This window comes from Emydura macquarii, unplaced genomic scaffold (genome assembly GCF_026122565.2).
Source record: "Emydura macquarii macquarii isolate MOO-44397 ecotype Brisbane River unplaced genomic scaffold, CSIRO-AGI_Emac_v2 contig_6, whole genome shotgun sequence".
Classification (NCBI taxonomy): domain Eukaryota; kingdom Metazoa; phylum Chordata; order Testudines; family Chelidae; genus Emydura; species Emydura macquarii.
The window spans coordinates 1,296,665-1,317,508 of record NW_027130143.1 but is presented as its reverse complement, the minus strand read 5'-3'; the positions used below and the strand labels follow the sequence as shown (position 1 = coordinate 1,317,508).

At 41.4% G+C, this 20,844-nt stretch overlaps 1 protein-coding gene across 1 annotated transcript in view; it reads right to left on the bottom strand.

The window, feature by feature from the left end:
* LOC137162340 (guanylyl cyclase-activating protein 1-like) overlaps nt 1–20,272 on the bottom strand; it is a 30,029-nt gene extending 9,757 nt beyond the window's left edge. The window contains exon 1 of the mRNA XM_067562452.1: nt 19,979–20,272. Coding sequence (XP_067418553.1) covers nt 19,979–20,176 — 198 coding nt within the window. The 5' untranslated portion in view covers nt 20,177–20,272. The remainder of the gene's footprint in view (nt 1–19,978) is intronic.
* Nucleotides 20,273–20,844: the final 572 nt, after the last annotated feature.

Below are 20,844 nucleotides of genomic sequence, written 5' to 3'. Positions count from 1 at the left end.
TGACTGCAGCAGTTAGTTCTGGGTATAATTTCTGCCTCAGAGAGGACGGAGACATAGGTCAGGAGAACAAATAGGGATTCGTCTGTGATGAGAACAGAGCATGGATCTGGAGCCCATGCATTCTAATGTACTAAGAGACGTCACAGATTTTAAGGCCAGAAGGGACCACTGTGATCAAGTTTGATCACCTATATAATGCAGGCCATAGTTTTACTAACTCATTCTTGAATAATAGAATCATAGAGTTAGAAGGGACCTCAGGAGGTCATCTAGTCCAACCCCCTGCCCAAAGCAGGACTAACCTCAGATAAATAATCCCAGCGAGGGTTTTGTCAAGCCGCAGCTTAAAAACCTCTAAAGATGGAGATTCCACCACCTCCCTAGGTAACCCATTCCAGTGCTTCACCACCCTCCTGGTGAAAAACTTTTTCCTAATGTCCAACCTAGACCTCCCCCACTGCAACTTGAGATTGCTGCTCCTAGTTCTGTCATCTGCCACCACTGAGAACAGCCTAGCCCCATCCTCCCTGGAACCCCCTTTCAGGTAATTAAAGGCTGCTATCAAATCCCCCCTCATTCTTCTCTTCTGCAGACTAAACAAGCCTAGTTCCCTCAGCCTCTCTTCATAAGTCTTGTGCTTCAGCCCCCTAATCATTTTTGTTGCCTTCCGCTGGACTCTCTCCAACTTCTCCACATCCTTTCTGTAGTGGGGGGCCCAAATCTGGACACAATACTCCAAATGCGGCCTCACTAATGCCAAATAGAGGGGAATGATCACTTCCTGCAATCTGCTGGCAATGCTCCTACTAATGCAGCCCAATATGCTATTAGCCTTCTTGGCACACTGCTGACTCATATCCAGCTTCCTATCCACTGTTACCCCCAGGTCCTTTTCTGCAGAACTGCTACCTAGCTCGTCGGTCCCCAGTCTGTAGCTGTGCATGGGATTCTTCCGTCCTAAGTGCAGGACTCTGCACTTGTCCTTGTTGAACTTCATCAGATTTCTTTTGGCCCAATCCTCCAGTTTGTTTAGGTCCTTCTGTATCCTATCCTTACCTCCCAGGGTATCTACCACTCCCCCTAGGTTAGTGTCATCTGCAAACTTGCTGAGGGTGCAATCTACCCCATCCTCCAGATCATTAATGAAGATGTTGAACAAAACACACTCCACTTGTGATTGGCTGCCAGCTAGACATGGAGTCATTGATCACTACTCATTGAGCCCTATGTTCTAGCCAGTTCTCTATCCATTTTATAGTCCATTCATCCAACCCATACTTCTTTAACTTGCTGATAAGAATACTGTGAGAGACCATAACAAAAGCTTTGCTAAAGTCAAGGTATATCACGTCCACCGCTTTCCCCATATCTGTGATGATTTTGTGCTTTCCCCGTATCTGTGATGATTTTGTGCTTTCCTCCTATCTGTGATGATTTTGGTGCTCTGTCTCTACAGTTTATGAATTCTGGTTAATATTATGAAGGTGCTCTTATGAAAACTACTGTATGATAAATGCCGCTCTGTATATGTATTCATTATTCTATTCTAATCAGTCTTATACTGCACTCCTCACTATAGCATCTGTGCATCTTCCAGTCGCACATTAAGCAATGTGACTACACATCTGTTGTGTGTTTGCCTTCATTGCACAGGAAGCAGCACGTGCAATGGAGTGTCTTATTTTGGTGGTGTGTGGCTTGTTTTTTTAAAATAAATATACTGGTTGTTGTGTGTGACACAGTGCACCTCATGTATACCCTTATGGTGTGCTTGTGTATCATTCATGTTCACCCTTATAGTGTAACTGTGTATTGTTTAATGCAAAGTATGTCATGTAAGGTGTTTCTGGAATACTCATAACATGATGAACATTGTTGTTATAGTAGTATGTTTGTTGCAATGTCGTATGTGTGGTTATGAAGCTCTGCTATGTAGTATTCCCAAATATGTGTCTCACATGTTTTAAGGCAGATCCTGACAAACAGTAAAAGCAAAGAGGCAATTCACGCCTCACTAAGGGCATACATAAAACAACCCAGCTCTTCCAGGAGCAATGGACTAACCTAAGCATCAGCTAAGGTGATGCTCATTGACTCAGGATGTGGAAAAGAGCATGCAGGAATATTGTAGGTCACCTGACCCTGAAGGGGGGCTGAGGCCTTAGAGGGTGATGGATGTTGATAAGGGGGGACATTTTGGACTCTTGCTTATAGACTCATAGACCATAAGGTAAGAAGGGACCATTATGATCATCTACTCTGACCTCCTGTATAATGCAGGACACAGGACTTCTCCTGCTCACTCCTGTAATAGACCCCTAACCTAAGACGGACTTGCTGTAGTCCTCAAATAATGATTTAAAGACTTCAAGGTACAGCAAATCCACCAGCAAGTGACTGATGCCCCTTGCTGCAGAGGAAGGCAAAAAACCAGCAGGACCTCTGCCAATCTGCCCTGGGGAAAGTTCCTTCCCAACCACAAATATGGTGATCAGCTAAACCCTGAGCATGCGGGCAAGACTCACCAGCCAGACATGCAGAAAGAATTCTCTGAAGTAACTCAGAACCCACCCATCTAACACCCCATCACAGGCCATTAGGCATATTTACTGCTAGTAGTCAAAGATCAGTCAGTTACCAAATTAGGCTGTCCCATCATATCATCCTCGCCGTACATTTATCAAGCTCAGTTTTGAAGCCAACTAGGTTTTTTGCCCTGGAAGGCTGTTACAGAACTTCACTCCTCTGGTGGTTAGAAACTTTCGTCTAATTTCAAGTCTAAACTTCCTGATGGCCAGTTTATATCCATTTGTCCTTGTGTCCATATTGATGCTGAACTTAAACTCCTCCTTTCCCTCCCTGCTCTCTCTCTCTCTCTCCTAATCCAGCTACGAATAATATTAAGTAACTAAAGCATTGACCACAGGGGAGAGCCTGGTTGGAGGCCAACCAACCAGCCTGTGATGGGACCCATCTAAGACTGTAAGGCTATTAAAAAAGTGTTACATTTAGTTTAGAATGCAATTTGCCTTTTGTTTATTTTTTATTAAATCTGACCTGCCTTCCTCTGGCTTATAATCACTGGAAATCTTTCTGTACTTAATAAACTTATTTGTTTGTTTTATCCAAAGCAGTGCATGTGGTTTGGGTGTGTGTAGAGACTTCATTTAAAGTGACAGAACTGGTGCATATCAATTTCTTTGATAAATTGATGGACTAACCAATGAGCTTTCAGAGTCCAGTAGGCAGCACTGCACTCTATAAGACTGAAGTTCTTAGGGTTGCATTTGGGACTGGGGGTGTTTGCTGGGGGTCATTCTATTGCGTAATCCCATGAGACCAGGCCTGGTCTACACTAGAAAATTAAGTCGGCTTAACTAAATCACTCAGGGTTGTGACAAATCCATACCCCTGAGCGGTGTAGTTAAGTTAACCTAACCCACACTGTAGACAGTGCTAGGTCAACAGAAGAATTCTTGGGGAGGTGAAGTACTTACACTGGTGAAAGAACTCCTCTCATTGCATAGGTAATGTCTACAGTGAAGTGCTACAGCAGTACTGCTGCAGCAGCACAGATGTGTCATTGTAGCATTTCAAGTATAGACAAGCCCACAGTCTTGCACACGCCCTCCAAGAAAGTTCTGTCTCTTGAACAAATGATCTTTACTCTTATTGTTGAGAGTTCCACTATGTAACCATATTCTACCAGCTTAAAAGCATGTCGCCCCTAGACCAGAGGCAATGGAGAATACTTAGTATAAATGTTAATGTAAATGATGATGCTTTGAATGGATAATAGATGTTGTAATGGACTAGATACTTCCTGAGGTCCCTTCCAACTCTAATCTTCTATGATTCTATATGCTAAGTGGATTTGCCAAGCAGGGAGAAAGTACTTCCCTTTTTTTTTTGAAGGGCGGGGGGTAACGTAAGAATGGCCACACTGGGTCAGACCAACGGTCCATCTAGGCCAGTATCCTGCCAATGCCAGGTACGTCAGAAGGAATTAACAGAACTGGTAATCATCAAATGATCACTGTTTCCCAGCTTCTGGCAAAGTTGAATGTGTTTAGTGAGTGGAAAGTTGCCCAAATACAGAATAAAATAAGCCAGGTGACCATCTGGGGTTTAAATTAGGATTCTCAGGGGGAAGACAGGGAGAGCAACACCCAGGAAATTGTGGGCAGGAGGAGAAAGGAAGGTCACAGGGGCTGCTGAGGAGACTCCATGTTTCAGCATACAGAGCATGCACTGGAACAGAAAGTAGCTGAATGGCTCCAGACAGCCTTAACCCCAGCCCAAAGAAAGCTCTGGCGTCATGAGGAGATTGAGGCAGGGAAAAGAGTGTAAAGTTTAATATTTTGGATTATCTGTACTCTCCTATGTATTATATGATTCAAACAGCAATGGTGTTCAAATCTGGTAAAAAATGTTTGTGTGTGTTATATGCTTCATAACTATCATGTACCTTCTGAGAGAATTAAAGAGTAACCTAGAAGACTTACACCTTGGGGTGTAAGTTCTGGGAGGTGTGTTTAAATGGTGGGTAGTCTGAAGGGTCAGCATTGAGCCCAGAGGGTAGGTGGGTGGACAGCAGGTTCTAGCTCCCAGGAAGGAGAATTAGAAAGAGGTTCTGCACTTTGAGAATGTGCCACAAGATTGGGCTCTGTTAAAGCTCTGGGAGGCTTAAAATATCTGAAGATCCATATGCTTGGATTCCTCTCATAGCAGTCTGGTGGATGGCTGGCAGTGGGTATGGAAGCAGATCCGTGACAGAAAGCTGCTGTCAAGCTATCTATACTCAGTGCTTCAGATTCCCCCATAGCTTAAACACACACTCTCCCAGAATCCTACTGAAGATGTGAGCCTCTGGGGTTACAGTTTAACTCTCCTGTGATACATAGTAGATGTCGGTGTAACATACACAGACACTTTGCACTGTATTCTAACACCATTGCTCTTTTACTTAATAGTTAAATAATAAGATGGGTGAACTTGAGTGCCTGGTATTAAATGAGGATATTGATATATAATACACATCACAGAAACTTGGTGGAATGATGATAATCAATGGGACATGACAATACTAGGGTACAAAATATATAGGAAAGACTGCATAGAGTCAAATATAGTAAAAATCTTAAACAAAATCAAACAGTACCATAGAATCTCTAGGGACAGAGATTCTGTGCTTGAATAATGAGTATAGCAGTAGGAATATACTATTGACCACCTGACCAGGATGGTGATGGTGACTGTGAAATGCTCCAGGAAATTAGAGAGGCTACTAAAACAAAAACAAAAAAACAATAACTATGGGGAATTTCAACTATCCCCAGATTGACTGGAAACATGTCACTTCAGAATGGAATACAAAGATAGTTTCTAAGCACCATTAATGACTGCTTCTTGGAGCAGCTAGTCCTGGAATGCACAAAGGGAGAGGTAATGCTTGATTTAGTCCTAAGTGGTGCATAGGATTAGGTCGAAGAGGTGAATATAGCTGATCCACTCAGTAATACACACCATAATGTAACTTACATTTAACATCCTTGTAGAGGGGATAATACCGAGAAACTCACCACAGTAGCATTTAACTTAAAAAAGAAGAACTACACAAATTTAAGGCGGTTAGTTAAACAAAAATTAAAAGGAACAGTCACAAGGGTGAAATGCCTGCATGCTGCATCGATATTTTTTTAAAACACCATATTAGAGACTCAAACTATATGTATACCCAAAATTAAAAAAAAAAAAAAAAAGAGAAAACCAGTAAGGCAAAAAAAAAAAAAAAAAAAAAAAAAAAAAAAGCCACCATGTTAAACAACAGAGTAAAAGAGGTGGTTAAGGACAAAAAGGCATCTTTTAAAAATTGGAAGTCAAATACTACTGAGGAAAATAGAAAGGAACATAAATGCTGGCAAGTCAAGTGTACAAGTATAATTAGGCAGGCCAAAAAATAATTTGAAGAGCAACTAGCAAAAGACACAATACAGCAAAACAATCAGTGGACCCAGTGAATGACTGAAGTGCTAAAGGAGCATTCAAGGAAGACAAGGCCATTGCGGAGAAGCTAAATGAATTCTTTGCATCAGTCTTCACTGCAGATGATCTGAGGAAGATTCCCACATGGGAGCCATTCTTTTTAGGTGACAGATCTGAGGAACTGTCCCAAGTTGAGGTATCAATAGAGAAGGTTTTGGAACAAATTGATAAATTGAACAATAAGTATTTTGTCACAGTTATTTTTAGTAAAAGTCACGGACAGGTTGCAGGCAATAAGCAAAAATTAATGGGTGCCTGTGACCCGTCCGTGACTTTTACTAAAAATAATGAGGAGGAGGTCTGATGGGTGATGACTGAGGAGGAGCCAGGTGGGGGGTTGTTCAGAGTGGGCTGCTGGAAGCTTGAGACTCTCCTAAAATGGGACAAAAGAGGGGTCAGAGGGCACTGGGCTTGGGGCTGACCAAGATGGACTGAGCTTTAACTTTCTGTCCTCTATGCTAACCATGAACTTTCTATGCTGTGTTCCAGCCATCAAATAAATGCTACTGCTTTTACAATGCTGGCTGAGAGTCACTGCAGATGCTGAAGGTGGGGGTGCATCGTTCCCTTTGGGTGTACAAGTCTCTTTCAGGTGTTCAACTCAGGTGGACTCATTGAAGGGAGCTCATGGTGTGAAGCAGAGGTGCTAAAGGCTCCAAGGTTCAGTCTAAGGAGGCTGTGAAGCCAAGTGGTTTACCCTACCACAAGAATGAGAACCTAAGGTGGTGGAGAGGTCTGGCCCAGGGACTATTCCAGAGTGGTTCCAGAGCACTGGACCTGTAAAAACTGGAACCAGTGCTATTCAACATATTCATAAAAGAGAAAACGGAGGAGCCAGAGAACTACAGACCAATCAGCCTGACTTCAATACTTGGAAAGCTACTAGAAGAATGTGTAAAACATGCAATTCACAAATATGTGGCGACTGAGGAATAATCACTAGAAGCCAGCATGGATTTACCAAAAATAAATCATGCCAAACCAGCTTGATTTCCTTCTTTGACAGGGTAATCTGTTTTGGTGGATAGGGGGAATGAGGTGGACATAATACACCTGGACTTCAGCAAGGCTTTTGACACAGTCCCACAAGACAGTCTGATAAGTAAGCTGGAAAAAAGCGGGCTTGGGGGAACTACCATTAAGTGGATACATACTGTTGTAGGAAAGCTTAGGGCCCTTTTAAATAAAGACTTGAGTGCATAGTTTTTTGAGGCAGTTTATTACGAGCAGCTTGGAGAAGTGTTGGTTACCCTAAGGCTTTTGAGGACTTTTGCCTTACAGACTTACATTATTAAGTTTTATACAGTATTTAGACAAAGAGAACAAAGAAAAAGATGACGTATTGCAGTACATTTTTATTAGCTTAACCTTTTTTACACTGAGATATATTAAGAATTTTTTTATATTGCTAATTGAACAGGGCCCCTGATTACCATAATAACTATTTTTTGAATCTAGCTAGCAATGTTTCATTATTTACTGACAGCTGCAAAAACCTGCAACATTTGCAAAATGTACCTGTTTTAAGGCTGAGAAAGCTACTAAAAATTTAAGATGGAATTTTTAGCATATAAGATGGAGTTTAAAAAGCTTAATACAAAACAGAACATATAACTAGGTATAAAAGTAGAATACAAAAATAAAGTATATAAAACTGGTTTTTTTACAATTCAAACATTAAGTGGATACAAACAAAGAGTCACTATTAATGGAATAGATTGCAGGGAGATCTCAAGTGGGGTTCCACAGGGCTCTGTTCTAGGTCCAGTGTTGTTTAACATCTGTATCCTGCTCAAACCAGGACTAACCTCAGCTAAATCATCCCAGCCAGGGCTTTGTCAAGCCGTAGCTTAAAACCTCTAAAGATGGAGATTCCACCACCTCCCTAGGTAACCCATTCCAGTGCTTCACCACCCTCCTAGTGAAAAACATTTTCCTAATATCCAACCTAGACCTCCCCAACTGCCACTTGAGACCATTGCTCCTTGTTCTGTCATCTGCTACCATTGAGAACAGCCTAGCTCCATCCTCCCTGGAACCCCCTTTCAGGTAGTAACCTTTAATTTGGGGGGGGAGAGGGGAGGGGAAGCACAAAACTTGTAATATACAGTTTAACTTGTATATTATTTTAGCTGCATGGCATGCTTGCACTGTGACAATTCTAATTTATCTATAATTTGCCATGGACCTTGCCATTCACCTTTTGGGAATGTTTTCTTAGGCACTGGTTCAATTTTAACCTTTACTTGGTTTCCCATTTGCTACTGCTTGATATTACTGGTCTCATCAAATGCTTGATTCATTTTTTGCTGTTCTGCAGCTTGTTGCGCTGCAGCTGCTCCTTGAACTCTACCCTACCAGTATTTGAGATTGTTTATCCAGGTTGTTGTTGCCAGTGTTTGCATAGCTTCCCAATCTGGAGGATACAGTAAATTTTCCCAGCTGGGCATGAGTCTTCCAAAAAGCACCTCTGAAGGACTAACTCCTGTTATGCGGTTGGGACAGCTCTGGATTCTCATGTGTACCCAAAGGAGCACCATATCCCAGTTTGTTCCCAGCTTATTACATACCTTGGATAATTCAATTTTAAGGGACTTACTCATTCTTTCTACTTGCCCTCCAGCCTGAAGGTAGTATGGGATGTGTAGCAGTTGGGGAACATTGGACCATGTACTCATGTCTAGGTATACTCTACCAAGAAATGCAAGTCAATAATTAGAATGAATACTTTATGGTAAACCCCATTTAAGGAAAATTTCTGTTATTAGAATTTTTGTAGCTGCTTGACTGTTTTCTTCTTAGTGGGAAATGCTTCCACCCATTTGCTGAAGCTATCTACAATTACAAAGAGAAGCCTGTTCTTTCTCAGCCCCACAAAATCCACCTGCAAATGCTGCAAGGGACCATTTAAAGCTTGGGGAATTAATTTTCATCACCTTTTTCTTCTCGCAGGATCATGTTTCGCATGTGTTAAACAGCTATAAATATGCACATTCAAATCCTCTTTCATTCCAGGCCGCCAGCCCATCTTTTTAAATTTTTCCAATGCCTCTTCCAATTTAGGGTGTCCCCCCATAACAGAACCACATATCCATTCTAAAAGGAGGTGCTGCAGTTGCTGGGGTATGGCTAAGACCCATTTACTGTCTGGTTTCACCATAATTAACCTTTCTTAAAAGGAACACCATACCACTTTGGGGGGCAGTTTGCAATCCATTGCAGTATTAGCTCGTCTTTCCCTAGCATGTTTTGTAATACTTGCAACCCCTGTTGGTTATCCTCATCAGTTTTTAACTTTTGTTTTGCTTGTGCTTGGGTGATTACTGACATGGGCATAGCATCCCAAGTTGTACCCATGACAGTGGCTTTCTTTGGCTAGTATGTCAGCTTGATCATTTCCCCATTTCAAGGGATCTTTTCTTTTGTGTGCCTTTATTTTAACCATTTTGATCTTTTTGAAATGTATTACTAATTTTTCCATCCATTGCCATAGGGCTTTATGTTTAATTTCAGATCCATCTGTTCCTATGAAATCTATGGTATTCCACCATGGAAGATATATGGTGGTGCCTTATAAACTTAACTGGAGTCAGTATCAATAACTATTTTGGATTGTATGATTTTTATTCTTTTTAGCACATTTACAACCGCTGATACCTCTGCATATTGAGTGCCTCCTTTTTCTAATTTATGGTGAAAAGAATCTTTTACTTGCCAATCTCCGGTAAGGCATATCCCTGCAAATCCTGTAACTCATTTTCCTTTCTTATAATATGAGCTGCCATTCACAAACCAAATTATTTTTCCAATTATTTATTTAATCGGAGTTGCCTTAAAGACAGGGCACACTTTAAATTCCTCCTGGGGCTCACAAACATATTCCTGACCAATTATGGTCAGCTCCCATACAGATATTTAAGGTTCCTTCAGGGTAACTAATTGAACATTTTCTGTCATGAGAGGAAAGACCCATTGTATAGCCTTACCCACTCTCATGTTGCCTTTAGATAAATTTTCTTGATTCAGTAGTTTTCCCAGAGCATAATAACTTAACAGTTACTTTACTTGTTCTGATAATTGTCGGTGATTTTTATAATGTACAGTAGGCAGTAAGAGCTTTTTGCTCAGAAGCTCCCAGTTTGCTTTCTGTGGTTGTCAAGGCTCTGCTATAGTATGCAACAGGTCTTTCCCCAGCTCCAGTATCCTGAGTGATCATGCTGACAATACAGAAATTTTTAACTCTAGGATACAACACAGAGGGGAACTCATTGTTAGGGGTGGCCAAAGTAGGCACTTCCATGAACCACTTCTTCAAGCTTTCCAATGCACTAGTCGCTTCCTCAGTCCTGATGTTCCTCGGTTAATGTCTTTTAAGTACCTCATATACGGGTCAAGCTTTTTTGGAATATCCCAAAATTTTTGGCATAATCTCGGCCGAAGTTAGTGAGAGCCAGAAAAGATTGCAAAGATTTCGTATCCACTTGCATGGGGAGGTTAATAATACACTTAAATTTCTCTTTATCCACTGATCGCTCCTCTGCACCGAGTCTAGTTCTGAGATATTGCACCTCTCTCTGTTTGATTTGGGACTTAGAGCGGTTAAGTTTCAAACCGTATGCCTGGCAGCAAAACAGTAAGCGTTTTACTAACCCTTCATGCTCCTCTTCTCTCTTGTTTACAATCAAGATATTGTCCACATACTGAACTATTTTCCCTGTTTGTAACAATCCTTCCATTTCCAGCATGTTTCTTACAGCACCATGGAATATTGCAGGACCACCAGAGTATCCCATAGGCAAGACAGTCCAACAATACTGAGTACCTTGAAATACAGAAGCTGTTCGATACTAAAATTTCTGGCTTAAAGGTAAACTCCAAAAACCATTTGCCATGTCCAGAACACAAAACCACTTCATCTTGGGGGACACTACATCTAGTAGCTCAGGATGAGTAGCTAACATGTTAGCCCTCCTTTTAGCAGTTTTGTTTAATCCTCGATAGTCAATAGTTAATCTCCAGGTTCTGTCTGGCTTTTTTATTGGCAAGATTGGTGTCACATTAGGCGCTTTTCCAGTTCTTCTATGAGTTGTCTTAGTGATTCCTTTGCTTCCTGAGGTATTGGGTATTGTTTAATGTGTCCTAATCTAGTGAAGTCTGTATCTCTCCTGTGTCTAAAGAATCTGTAGCCCATACATTCTGTATTTCAGTCCACCAAGTTTCTCAGCCATCCAGTGAGGGAGGTGGCACAACATCAACTACATCTACAATCCTGACTGAAGACCAGCTAAGTGGCCTCGTTTATAATAATATAACCCAAAAGTTCTCAAAGCACAACTCTGAATCCCCATTTATAGTGCCGGGCCTAATATTCCCAGGCCCACCATAAGGGATTAAAACTAACTGGAAGATAAAAAAAATCTGTCCATCAGTCATATGAGGGACTATACAGACTAAGGGACAGATGGGGCATGAGTGTGTGGATGGTAATAAAAGGTGGCCATATAACAGTGTTTAGCTCACTGGGTCACCTTCAGTCAAAATATTATGCTTTTCTGGGATGATGGGTAAAACATCCTCCCCATAAAAAGACAAAAAAGTGGGGGGATGTAGTAGAATATGAAAGCCTGAGACATGAGGCCTAATATAACAGGCCGGGTATGAGGCTTGAGGCCTGAGTCAAAGTAGTAGTTGGACCCCGCTGTTAGAGAGCAAAGTTAGCATAAGTCAAACTGTGAACCTGCGGGCAAGTTCACAGAATCTGGCAAGAACAGAGCTGGCACTGCAAAAGACACATATTTCTAAAGAAGGACTAGACACAGAACATTCATACAAGCACATTCCAGAAAAGATGGTACCAGAACACCCCAAATATTAGGAATGGTACAAGCTCACTCCCCAAAGATAATGAGGACACACTGACCCCTCTTAAAGATAAGGTCAGGATGACAAGGTGATGGATAGAGAGGTTTTGATTGAAACATTCTGTACATGGTAAAGGGTGGTATCTCACTCATCAGAGGGGCACTATGTAATTTATTTGTATCAGTGTACCAAAGAGGACCTGAGAGGGTGTGTCTTTGACTAGCCTAGGGGGAATGGAGAATCCCGCCATTCACTGAGCTGGTCCATTGTCACAAGCATACATACATTAGTGTACCTGTAACCACTGAGCCAGGGCAATAGCACTGTGCTTCGTCGACAATAAACCTGGCCGAGTGCCTTCACCGCTGAATTGGGTCTGTGGATTTATTGGGTAGTTCTATTGAGGTCTGCTGTATTGGCTACTTCGCCAAAGCCAGCACAGCACACTGAAAAAACACTCATGCAGCCAACTCCTGACAACAGAATGGTGGTAGGAAATGGCCTAGGGAGGGGAGCCTTAAGGCGCTCTTGGGTATCAGGCCTTTTCGTTGCCCTCACAGGGCCTTGGGACAAAGCCCAGTAGATTGGGAGGGCCCAGGTTCCTGTACCAAAACCCCCTCTGCAGGTCAAAGGGTCTAAACTCTGACCACTGTGCAATGCCCACAACGAGTGAAGACCACCACGGTGCCACAGGCAAAGAATAGGAGGGCACTGAGGCCCCCGCAAAGGCAGGGAAATGGTTACATGAGATATACCAGATAATCCTGGCAAGTGATCTGCACCCACACACTGCAGTAGAAGCTGAAAATTGCCCAAAGCACTGGGGTAAATTCCTGCCCAACCTCACCTAAGCATCAGAGCAAGAACTAGCCCAGACCAGCCAAGCCGCTGCAAGAAAGAATGCTGAGAGCCAACTCAGAGCTGTGGCCTTCCTGATCTAAGTCCCATCTTCAGCTGTGGCATTCTCTAAAGCTTCAGAGGAAGGAGGTAAAAACAAAACCCAGAATACATTCTGAGGGGGAGGAGAAATCCCTTCTGCTCCCCTGCAGATGGTTGGCTGAAACCCTGAAGGATGAGCTTTTAAGAACATAAGACATAAAAAGAGTCTAGGATAGTGTCTTCAAGTCAATGACCATGAGTTAGCCTTCACTATGAACTTGTTCAAGAAGCAAGGTTTAATACCGGGCACTAGGTAGCTAGAACCTATGTATCCAGGGTGGGTTTCTTCAATCACCACCTTGAGCATCCAACATATGATGTGACCGTTCCCCTTGTCCATCTTTAGACTGTGAACTCCTCAGGGCAACGACCCTCCCTTCTCTCCTGTTTGGAGAGCCCATGACACAGAAGTGTTCTGGGATATTAATAATTAATGCATAACATCTTATTATTACACAAGATTTGTCCTAATAAGTATGTTATCGCAACCCACCGACATCCCCTTTCAGGGAAAATTGTCACCTTACTCAATGCACCCATCTGCCATCACTACCCTCCCTCTCTTCCACGGCCTTGACTGTATATCTCTCACACCTCACTATCTAATCCCCTTTCTCCAGTCCCATCCTTCCTTATCCAGCCATCCTTTGTTCTCATTCCATTTGGGAACCCACAGCAAGACAACCCACACTATACATTTCAATAACAACGCACCCCTCTCAGCAGAAGATCCCCTCCCATATTCATCCTGTTGTAGTCAGGGCTGTGGTGGCCCACTTACTTGCACACACACAGATGGTCATACCTACAGAATGAGCAACTGTCTCCTGAAAATCAGTGACTGAAAAGGATTTATTGGAAAAGATATAATGGAATTGGAAAAGGTACAGAAAAGGGCAACTAAAATGATTAGGGGTATGGAAAAGCTTACATATAAGTAGAGATTAATAAGCCTGGGGACTTTTCAGCTTGGAAAAAAGATGACTAAGGGGGGACATGATAGAGGTTTATAAAATCATGACTGGTGTGGAGAAAGTAAATAAGGAAGTGTTATAACTTCTCATAACACCATGTCACCAAATGAAATTAATAGGCAGCAGGTTTAAAACAAACAAAAGGAAGTATTTCTTCACACAACACAGAGTCAACCCCTGGAACTCCTTGCCAGATGATGTTGTGAAGGCCAAGACAGTACTACAACAGGGTTAAAAAAAGAACTAGATAAGTTCATGGAGGATAGGTTCATCAATAGCTATTAGCCAGGATAGCAGGGAATGGCTGACAGGAATGGCTGGCGGGATGGGTCTCTTGATGATTACTTGTTCTATTCATTCCCTCTGAAGCACCTGGTATTGGCCACTGTTGGAAGACAGGATACTGGGCTAGATGGACCATTGGTCTGACCCAATATGGCCGTTCTTATGTTCTTATTTAGGGGTTATAATAAACAAGCAACTGCACATGAGCACCCAATCCAATGCTGTGGCAAAAGAAGGGCTTATGTGATTCTTGGATGTTTAAATAGAGGGGTGGGAATAAGGAGGTGATTTTACTTCTGTATATGGTATTATGTTATTGGTGAGACTGATGCCAGGATACTGCATACAGGTCTGGTGCCCACATTTTTAAAATGTTAACAAAATTGGAGAAGGTGCAGAAAAGAGCTACAAAATGATCTGAGGGCTGGAATAAGTACTTTATAGTAAGAGACAAAGATCTCAATTTGTTTAGTTTTTCAAAATGAAAGTTGAAAGGTGACTTAATTACTGTGTATGAGTAGCCTCACAGGTCAAAAACAACAGGTACTAAAGGGCTCATTAATGTAGCAGAGAAAGTCATAACAAGAACCAATGCCTGGAAGCTGAAGGCAGATACATTCAAATTAGAATTAAAGCACACATTTTTAACAGTGAGGGTGATTAACCAGTGGAATAAACTACCAAGAGAAGTGGTGGGTTCTCTATCTCTTGATGTTTTAAAATCAAGAGTAGTTGCCTTTCTTGATAATATGATTAACCCAGAGTAGATTGATCACTTTGATTTGAATCAGCAAGCAGGAAACCTTGATTTAAAAAAATCATTTTTAATCTTGTTTGCACTGGTACTATTATTTATTTTTCTAAAGAAAGGTTGATTCTCATTGGTTGGTAAATATTAAAATATATGGATTTGTAACTGAATACAGCATTTACTCTAAATTTGGCACTTTTTGCTAACCAGGATGATTTGCTATATCTACAGACTTTTAATTAAGCATATATACAGATTCTTTATTTTTACTTTTTAATGTTAGAAAAAGTTGAATGACATCTCTTATTTAACTAGATTATTAATTTTTTACTTATGATTTGTGGCAAGTTGCATTTGGATGGTAACTGAAATTCAATTAAAAATGCACAAAAGCAACATTTTAAAATTATTTTTATTAGTTAAATAAAACTACCATAAATGACTGATAAATAAGAAAAAAAGTTTATCAAAACATGTTTTGCATTTAAATCAAACTGATTTATTAAACAAAGGAATTATTACCTATAGTTAATTAATTAAACTGATTGTTTCTGGTCACAACATCTTTCAGGATTTTAGAACTAGTAGATCTCATCCTCTCACACCTCATTTTTATTTATGGATTGAAAGACACGCCTTCCTGCTTTTTAAATTCCAGTCAGTTTGTTAACTTCAAAAGAAATAGTCATTCAACTGAACTAGTTGAATAAACTGAATAAAAGAAAATATTTTCTCTGTACCTGCAGAAAAAGCTGTCAAACAACTCTGGCTCCATGTTGTTTAGCCAGTGACTTCCTTACGTTCAGTGGTCTGAATTTCTTTAAAGCTTCAGCAGCTAAAATGTATTGCTTGTCATTTTTTTATTTAATTTAACAGAATATAGTAACTTTAGGCCTTAATATAAATTGCCATAATTTCAAATAGATTTGTTTTTAAAAATAAAAATATATTTAATTTAAATTAAAAAATCTGATTTAAATAAAAAATCCTTCAATTTTTAAAAAACTGACTTCTATCCACCCTGCTTTGACTAAACACAAGGTATGCTTTAGTCATATCTAACTTACTGGGATCAATATAGGGGTAAGTGGGAGAAATCGAATAGCCAGTGATATACAAGAAGTCAGACTAAATGATCTAATTGTCCCTTTTGGCCTTAAACTCTTTAAATCTTTGGGTCTCTCAGGAAGAGTTTGCCCACAGGAGGTGTCAGGAAGGGGACTACTTCCTCATGTTGGGCCAGGTGGGATCTCTGCCAACTGCCCGCAGAGTTACCCAGCACCTCTCTGCCCTAGACAGGCAGCCCCCTTTTGAGACATTAAATGGGGGGTGCCAAGTATGAGGCAAAATGCAAGACACCCAGAGCAAATCTTAGGATCAATGCAATATTTTGTCCTGGTCCCAAAAAGGGCATCCAAGCACACAGAGGATTCATACCCCTTTAAATGAGCATCTCATACTGCTGAATATATCACTGCTATTTTAATCCACCGCCATCAGGTTACCGGCTCTTGTTACCAGCAGGGAAGGTGACCTCACAGCTGGATATCACCCAGAAATATTGGACTATGTTCCGGTGGCCACTGTTTTGTGCTATTAAATAAATGCCATATTTGAATCTCTCATTCCTAAAAACCTAGGCATAACAGAATGTAAAAGGCAGTTGTAGCTTGAACAGCAGGAAAAAACTATTGAACAGCAACATCAACTGGGTTTTGGAATTGTCTTTCAAGGGAATAAGTAGAAGCCCCATCCCATGGGATGTTTACAACTAGGGAACAATCCTGCAGTAGCCTGAGCTGTGGGCATGGGAGGAACGGACTAGATGGGACCTAATATAGTAGGTCTTTCCACGTATGGAACTTAACTAGAAATTAATGAGCTTTTCCTGGCCTATTTGCTCTCAGGAGGGTTCTCAGAGTCTTAAAATGTTCAGGAAAATCGGCTCTCAGGTGCCCCCAAGATAATCCTGGTGTTAGGTGAGTCACTTATGTAATTCAGCTCCTCACTCTAGGGATTGATTTGTTTCCACTATTAACCTCTCTGCTTTTCTTTATCTCTCATGTCTAAAATATAAAGTTAAATATTCCTGCACCCGCAGTAAGCACCTTCTGCACACAGCACTTGGCCTTGCACAGTGACCAACCAGCATGTCCCCTAATTGCATCCCTAATGCATGGATATATTACGAAGCTAGGATGATGTTGTAGTAAGAAGTGAGAGCTTAAGGCCTGTAAAACAGGCTAAGGCCTAAATGGAAAAAGCCGAGTGAACAGAAGTATAAGGGGTCACTCAAGTTAACTGAGACTGGTATAGGAAAGTGCTGATTCTGCAAGGTTGTAAGACTGCCAAAATATTACTAAAATATGTAGTGGGTATAAGAGGTACCAAGATACTAACTCTCTGAAATTACACTTTTATGGGTAGAAATAATACATGGAGTGGCGGTGCCCAAATCAGCCAATCAACGGAAAAAGGTGGTATTAGACTACGTCAGGAGGGTGGCAACTACCTACGTGAAAGGGGGCAGACCGAAAGTGTATGTAACAGTGTATAAAAGAGGGTGTCAGAGGGAATACTGGTGTCCGGTCTAGGGGATAACGGAAAATCCCGCCGTTGGGCCAAGACCATTGTAACGCCGCCAATATGAAACTGACCCAGAGATACTCTGTAAGTCATTTCTCATTGTGCCGCACGCAATAAGCCTGGCTTGGGCGCCTTCGTTACTCAGCTAATCTGTGGTCGTGTCGACTCATTCGATCGTGAGAGCCGTCTCAGTTTCCTGCGCAGAGCTGGGACAGCATCTATACAGGGACACACGCACGCAGCCTACACTGATAAACATTGGTAACCAACACACCGATTACCACAGATGTATGCTCAGGTTCAAGGATGTTTGCAGGAAGGACTTGAAAACTTTCAACACTGACACTACAAGCTGAGAAGATGCAGCTAGCAACAGTCTACACTGGAGGGCTGTGCTGTATCAGGGAATCAAAGAGGCTAAAGAGAAGTGGTTGAAAGAGGAAAGCAAAGAGAGCGAAGAGGCAAGCATAGCAGGTCTCAAACATTAGTAGTGTGCTGGCTTCATCTTCTGGCTCTGTGCTTTATGCCTGCATTATCTGTGGCAAGACTGTCACTTGAAAATTGGACTTTTTAGCCACTCACAATGTTGCAGCATGACACATAGTAACTCGACAGATTTGGTGCTTACACCATCATCTTTGGCAATGGGCGATTGCTACAAAGCTACACATAGAGAGCATAGGACTAGGACTAATAACCCTACAAAAGAGCTTAACATATTAGGCTTCCTTAATAAGTATGAAGGGAGATTTGTTATACACTGTGTGTGAGATAAGAGGCTCTCTGTACTGACCTGCCACACCTCAGCTTCACACCAATTGCTCCAGGGTTGTTATGGCTTTATTTAATACTCAAGTCATTTAAAAAAAAAAGTAGGTTTAAAGTTGAAGGTGCCCTTTTAAAAAAATCAATGTTTACTGCACAATCTGGTACTTATACAGTATAGTGACAGGCACTTTGAAATATAGATAATATTATTTTATCATTAATAATCACTTACTGAACATCCCACTTCTTCACTACTTCTCAAAGTTCTAAAATACCTCAAAAAAGTGACTCTGGAAAGGCAAAGGGCTTGTCTGAGGTGTCTTAACATTTTTGGGTGGGTCTGCAAAACATTTTTGCTGTTGACCGTATTCACTCTAGACACAGGACTGACCAGAGGATTTTAGGAAGGGACAGTGAAGTGATTATTTGGGATATATGATATATTTGTGTAGCCTCTCAGCCCTGTGCTGCTGGAGTACAGCTGCTCATCTCTCTCAGCTTTAAAGCTCGATTTACATCCATTTATGTTTTCAATGCTGCTGTCACAAGGAAGGGAGCTAGAGATATGCTGTTTTCTAAATGAAAGCAGACAGCTATCTTTACATTTCCAGACCCACTGAATCAATGGCTCAAAGCTTTGTTGTGCTGGGACCCAAGGAAGCTCTGGTGCTTTTCAGTTTCTAAGCACTCCGCTGTATATTGATGGTACTTCCCAAAAATGCTGTAATGCCTCAGCATCTCTATAAATAAATGACACCTACGGACGCACTTAAGACCTGATAACTCCTCCAAGCTCTTCTGATATGTTCCCCTAACATGATTCCCCTTCCTCCAGTGTTTGTTCTTTCCCTCTGCCAACCTGACTGCATTCATCTATCCAGCTCACATCTGCCAAAGATTAGTTCCCTCCTCGGCCCACAGACACATACTCCTCTCTAGCCTGCCACCTCAATAAAAAAATCAGGAACTTGCAGCAGAGAGATAGCTGTGTAGAATGCCTCAGCCTTGGAATCAGGGGCTTTTGGCAGCAGGGAGGAATCTGACCTTGCTTCCGAAGTACTCCAGACCCCATTTTCCTATCCTCTGTTGAAAACCCTAAGATGGACCCCCTACACACCCATACGACATTCATTTCAATTGCCAACAATCTGGAAATTATCCCATTTTGTAAAGTTTACAAATAAATCTATTTTATAGTTCCCATATTCTCTAGTGATATCTATCTGATACTGGGAAAACTACAGGACTGTAATAAAAGAGCTGAAAAGAGCCTGATTCAACCTACATCCACTTCCTGCAATGCTCTATAAGCCAAGCAGGAGAGATGCATTGCAGCTTATGACAAGAACCTAAGAAGAGGATTCATTATGCAGGTGAACAAACTCAGGACAGACAGGCAATGAAGTGCCATAGCAGAATATACGGGTACCTCTCTTACCCGAGAATCATGCAAGGAAACAAAAAGGAACATAAAATCCACAACTTTGCGTTTCTACACACTACAGATACACAGGGTCCATGGAATATACAAACCCTGCCAGAGCAATGTGAAAGTCAGGCTCCTCTCTTTTTTCTAATATCCTAAACTCCATCTCTTTCCCTAAGCAACATTTCTTGCATTTAGAAGTTTTTAAGTTTGCTTCCCCGCCAAAGCATTTTGCTCACCAAGATTTGGAAGAAAAATCAGAAATGCACTAACTGTGATACTTTGGTTTCTTTGTGAGCAGTACAAGGCTGTCTGTAAGTTTCCCATTGGGTAAGAACATACCTTATTCATATCAAAAGTGCGGAACATCTGTTCAATGTACTCACTGGCCGCTGGATCCAGCCCTCGAAGCCCAAAAAACTGTTTAAATTCATGCTCAGTCAGCTGTCCTGATGGACACTCTGTCATAAACTTTTTGTACCAATGGTGTATCTCAACAGCTTGCAGATCATCAACTGTGGAGCTACCACTGTTCCCCATTTGTGTGGTGGGATGCTAAGAGCCTCTGGAATCACCTTCTTCCTCCTACAGTTCTCAAAGTAATCTCTGCTTGCTGCCTTCCACCTTCACTCTCAACATCAGCTAATTTAAGTGAGGGATATACCCTCCCAGAAGCCAATTACAGTTATTAATCTGCTCTGATGCTGACTTAGAAACCTTAAAGCCTCAATGATATAAACAGTATCCTCAAAATGGAAAGAAGGTGAAGGATAATCTAGCAAAGCACTGCTATTTCAGGAGGCATATCAGAAAGGGTGAGAGAGATAATCAGATAACTGGCAGGAGGAACTGCCTTCATATTGCCCTTGTTTTCCATGCATTGGTCTAATTTTACATGAAGATGTTATTCCACCTTTCTGGCCAAAAAGGCTGAAGGTTATAGTGCTTGCAGTAAAAAATGAAGAGTTAGAATTGTGATATGCTCCTCTCCATGGCTTCAAGGTGACTTAGTCAAAGTCTTGGATAACTTTGTATAAAAACACACATGGAGATTTTGGTATCACAGAAACTGCCCTATTACATGACAGAGAAGAATCATAGGTAAAAGGGGCAATAATCCTCTCTACCTTAGAAATTCCATTCCAGCCTCTCGTCTCACACCCAGTTTCTCCTCCTCACAAACAGATCTCTCTTTAGAGTCCCCTTTC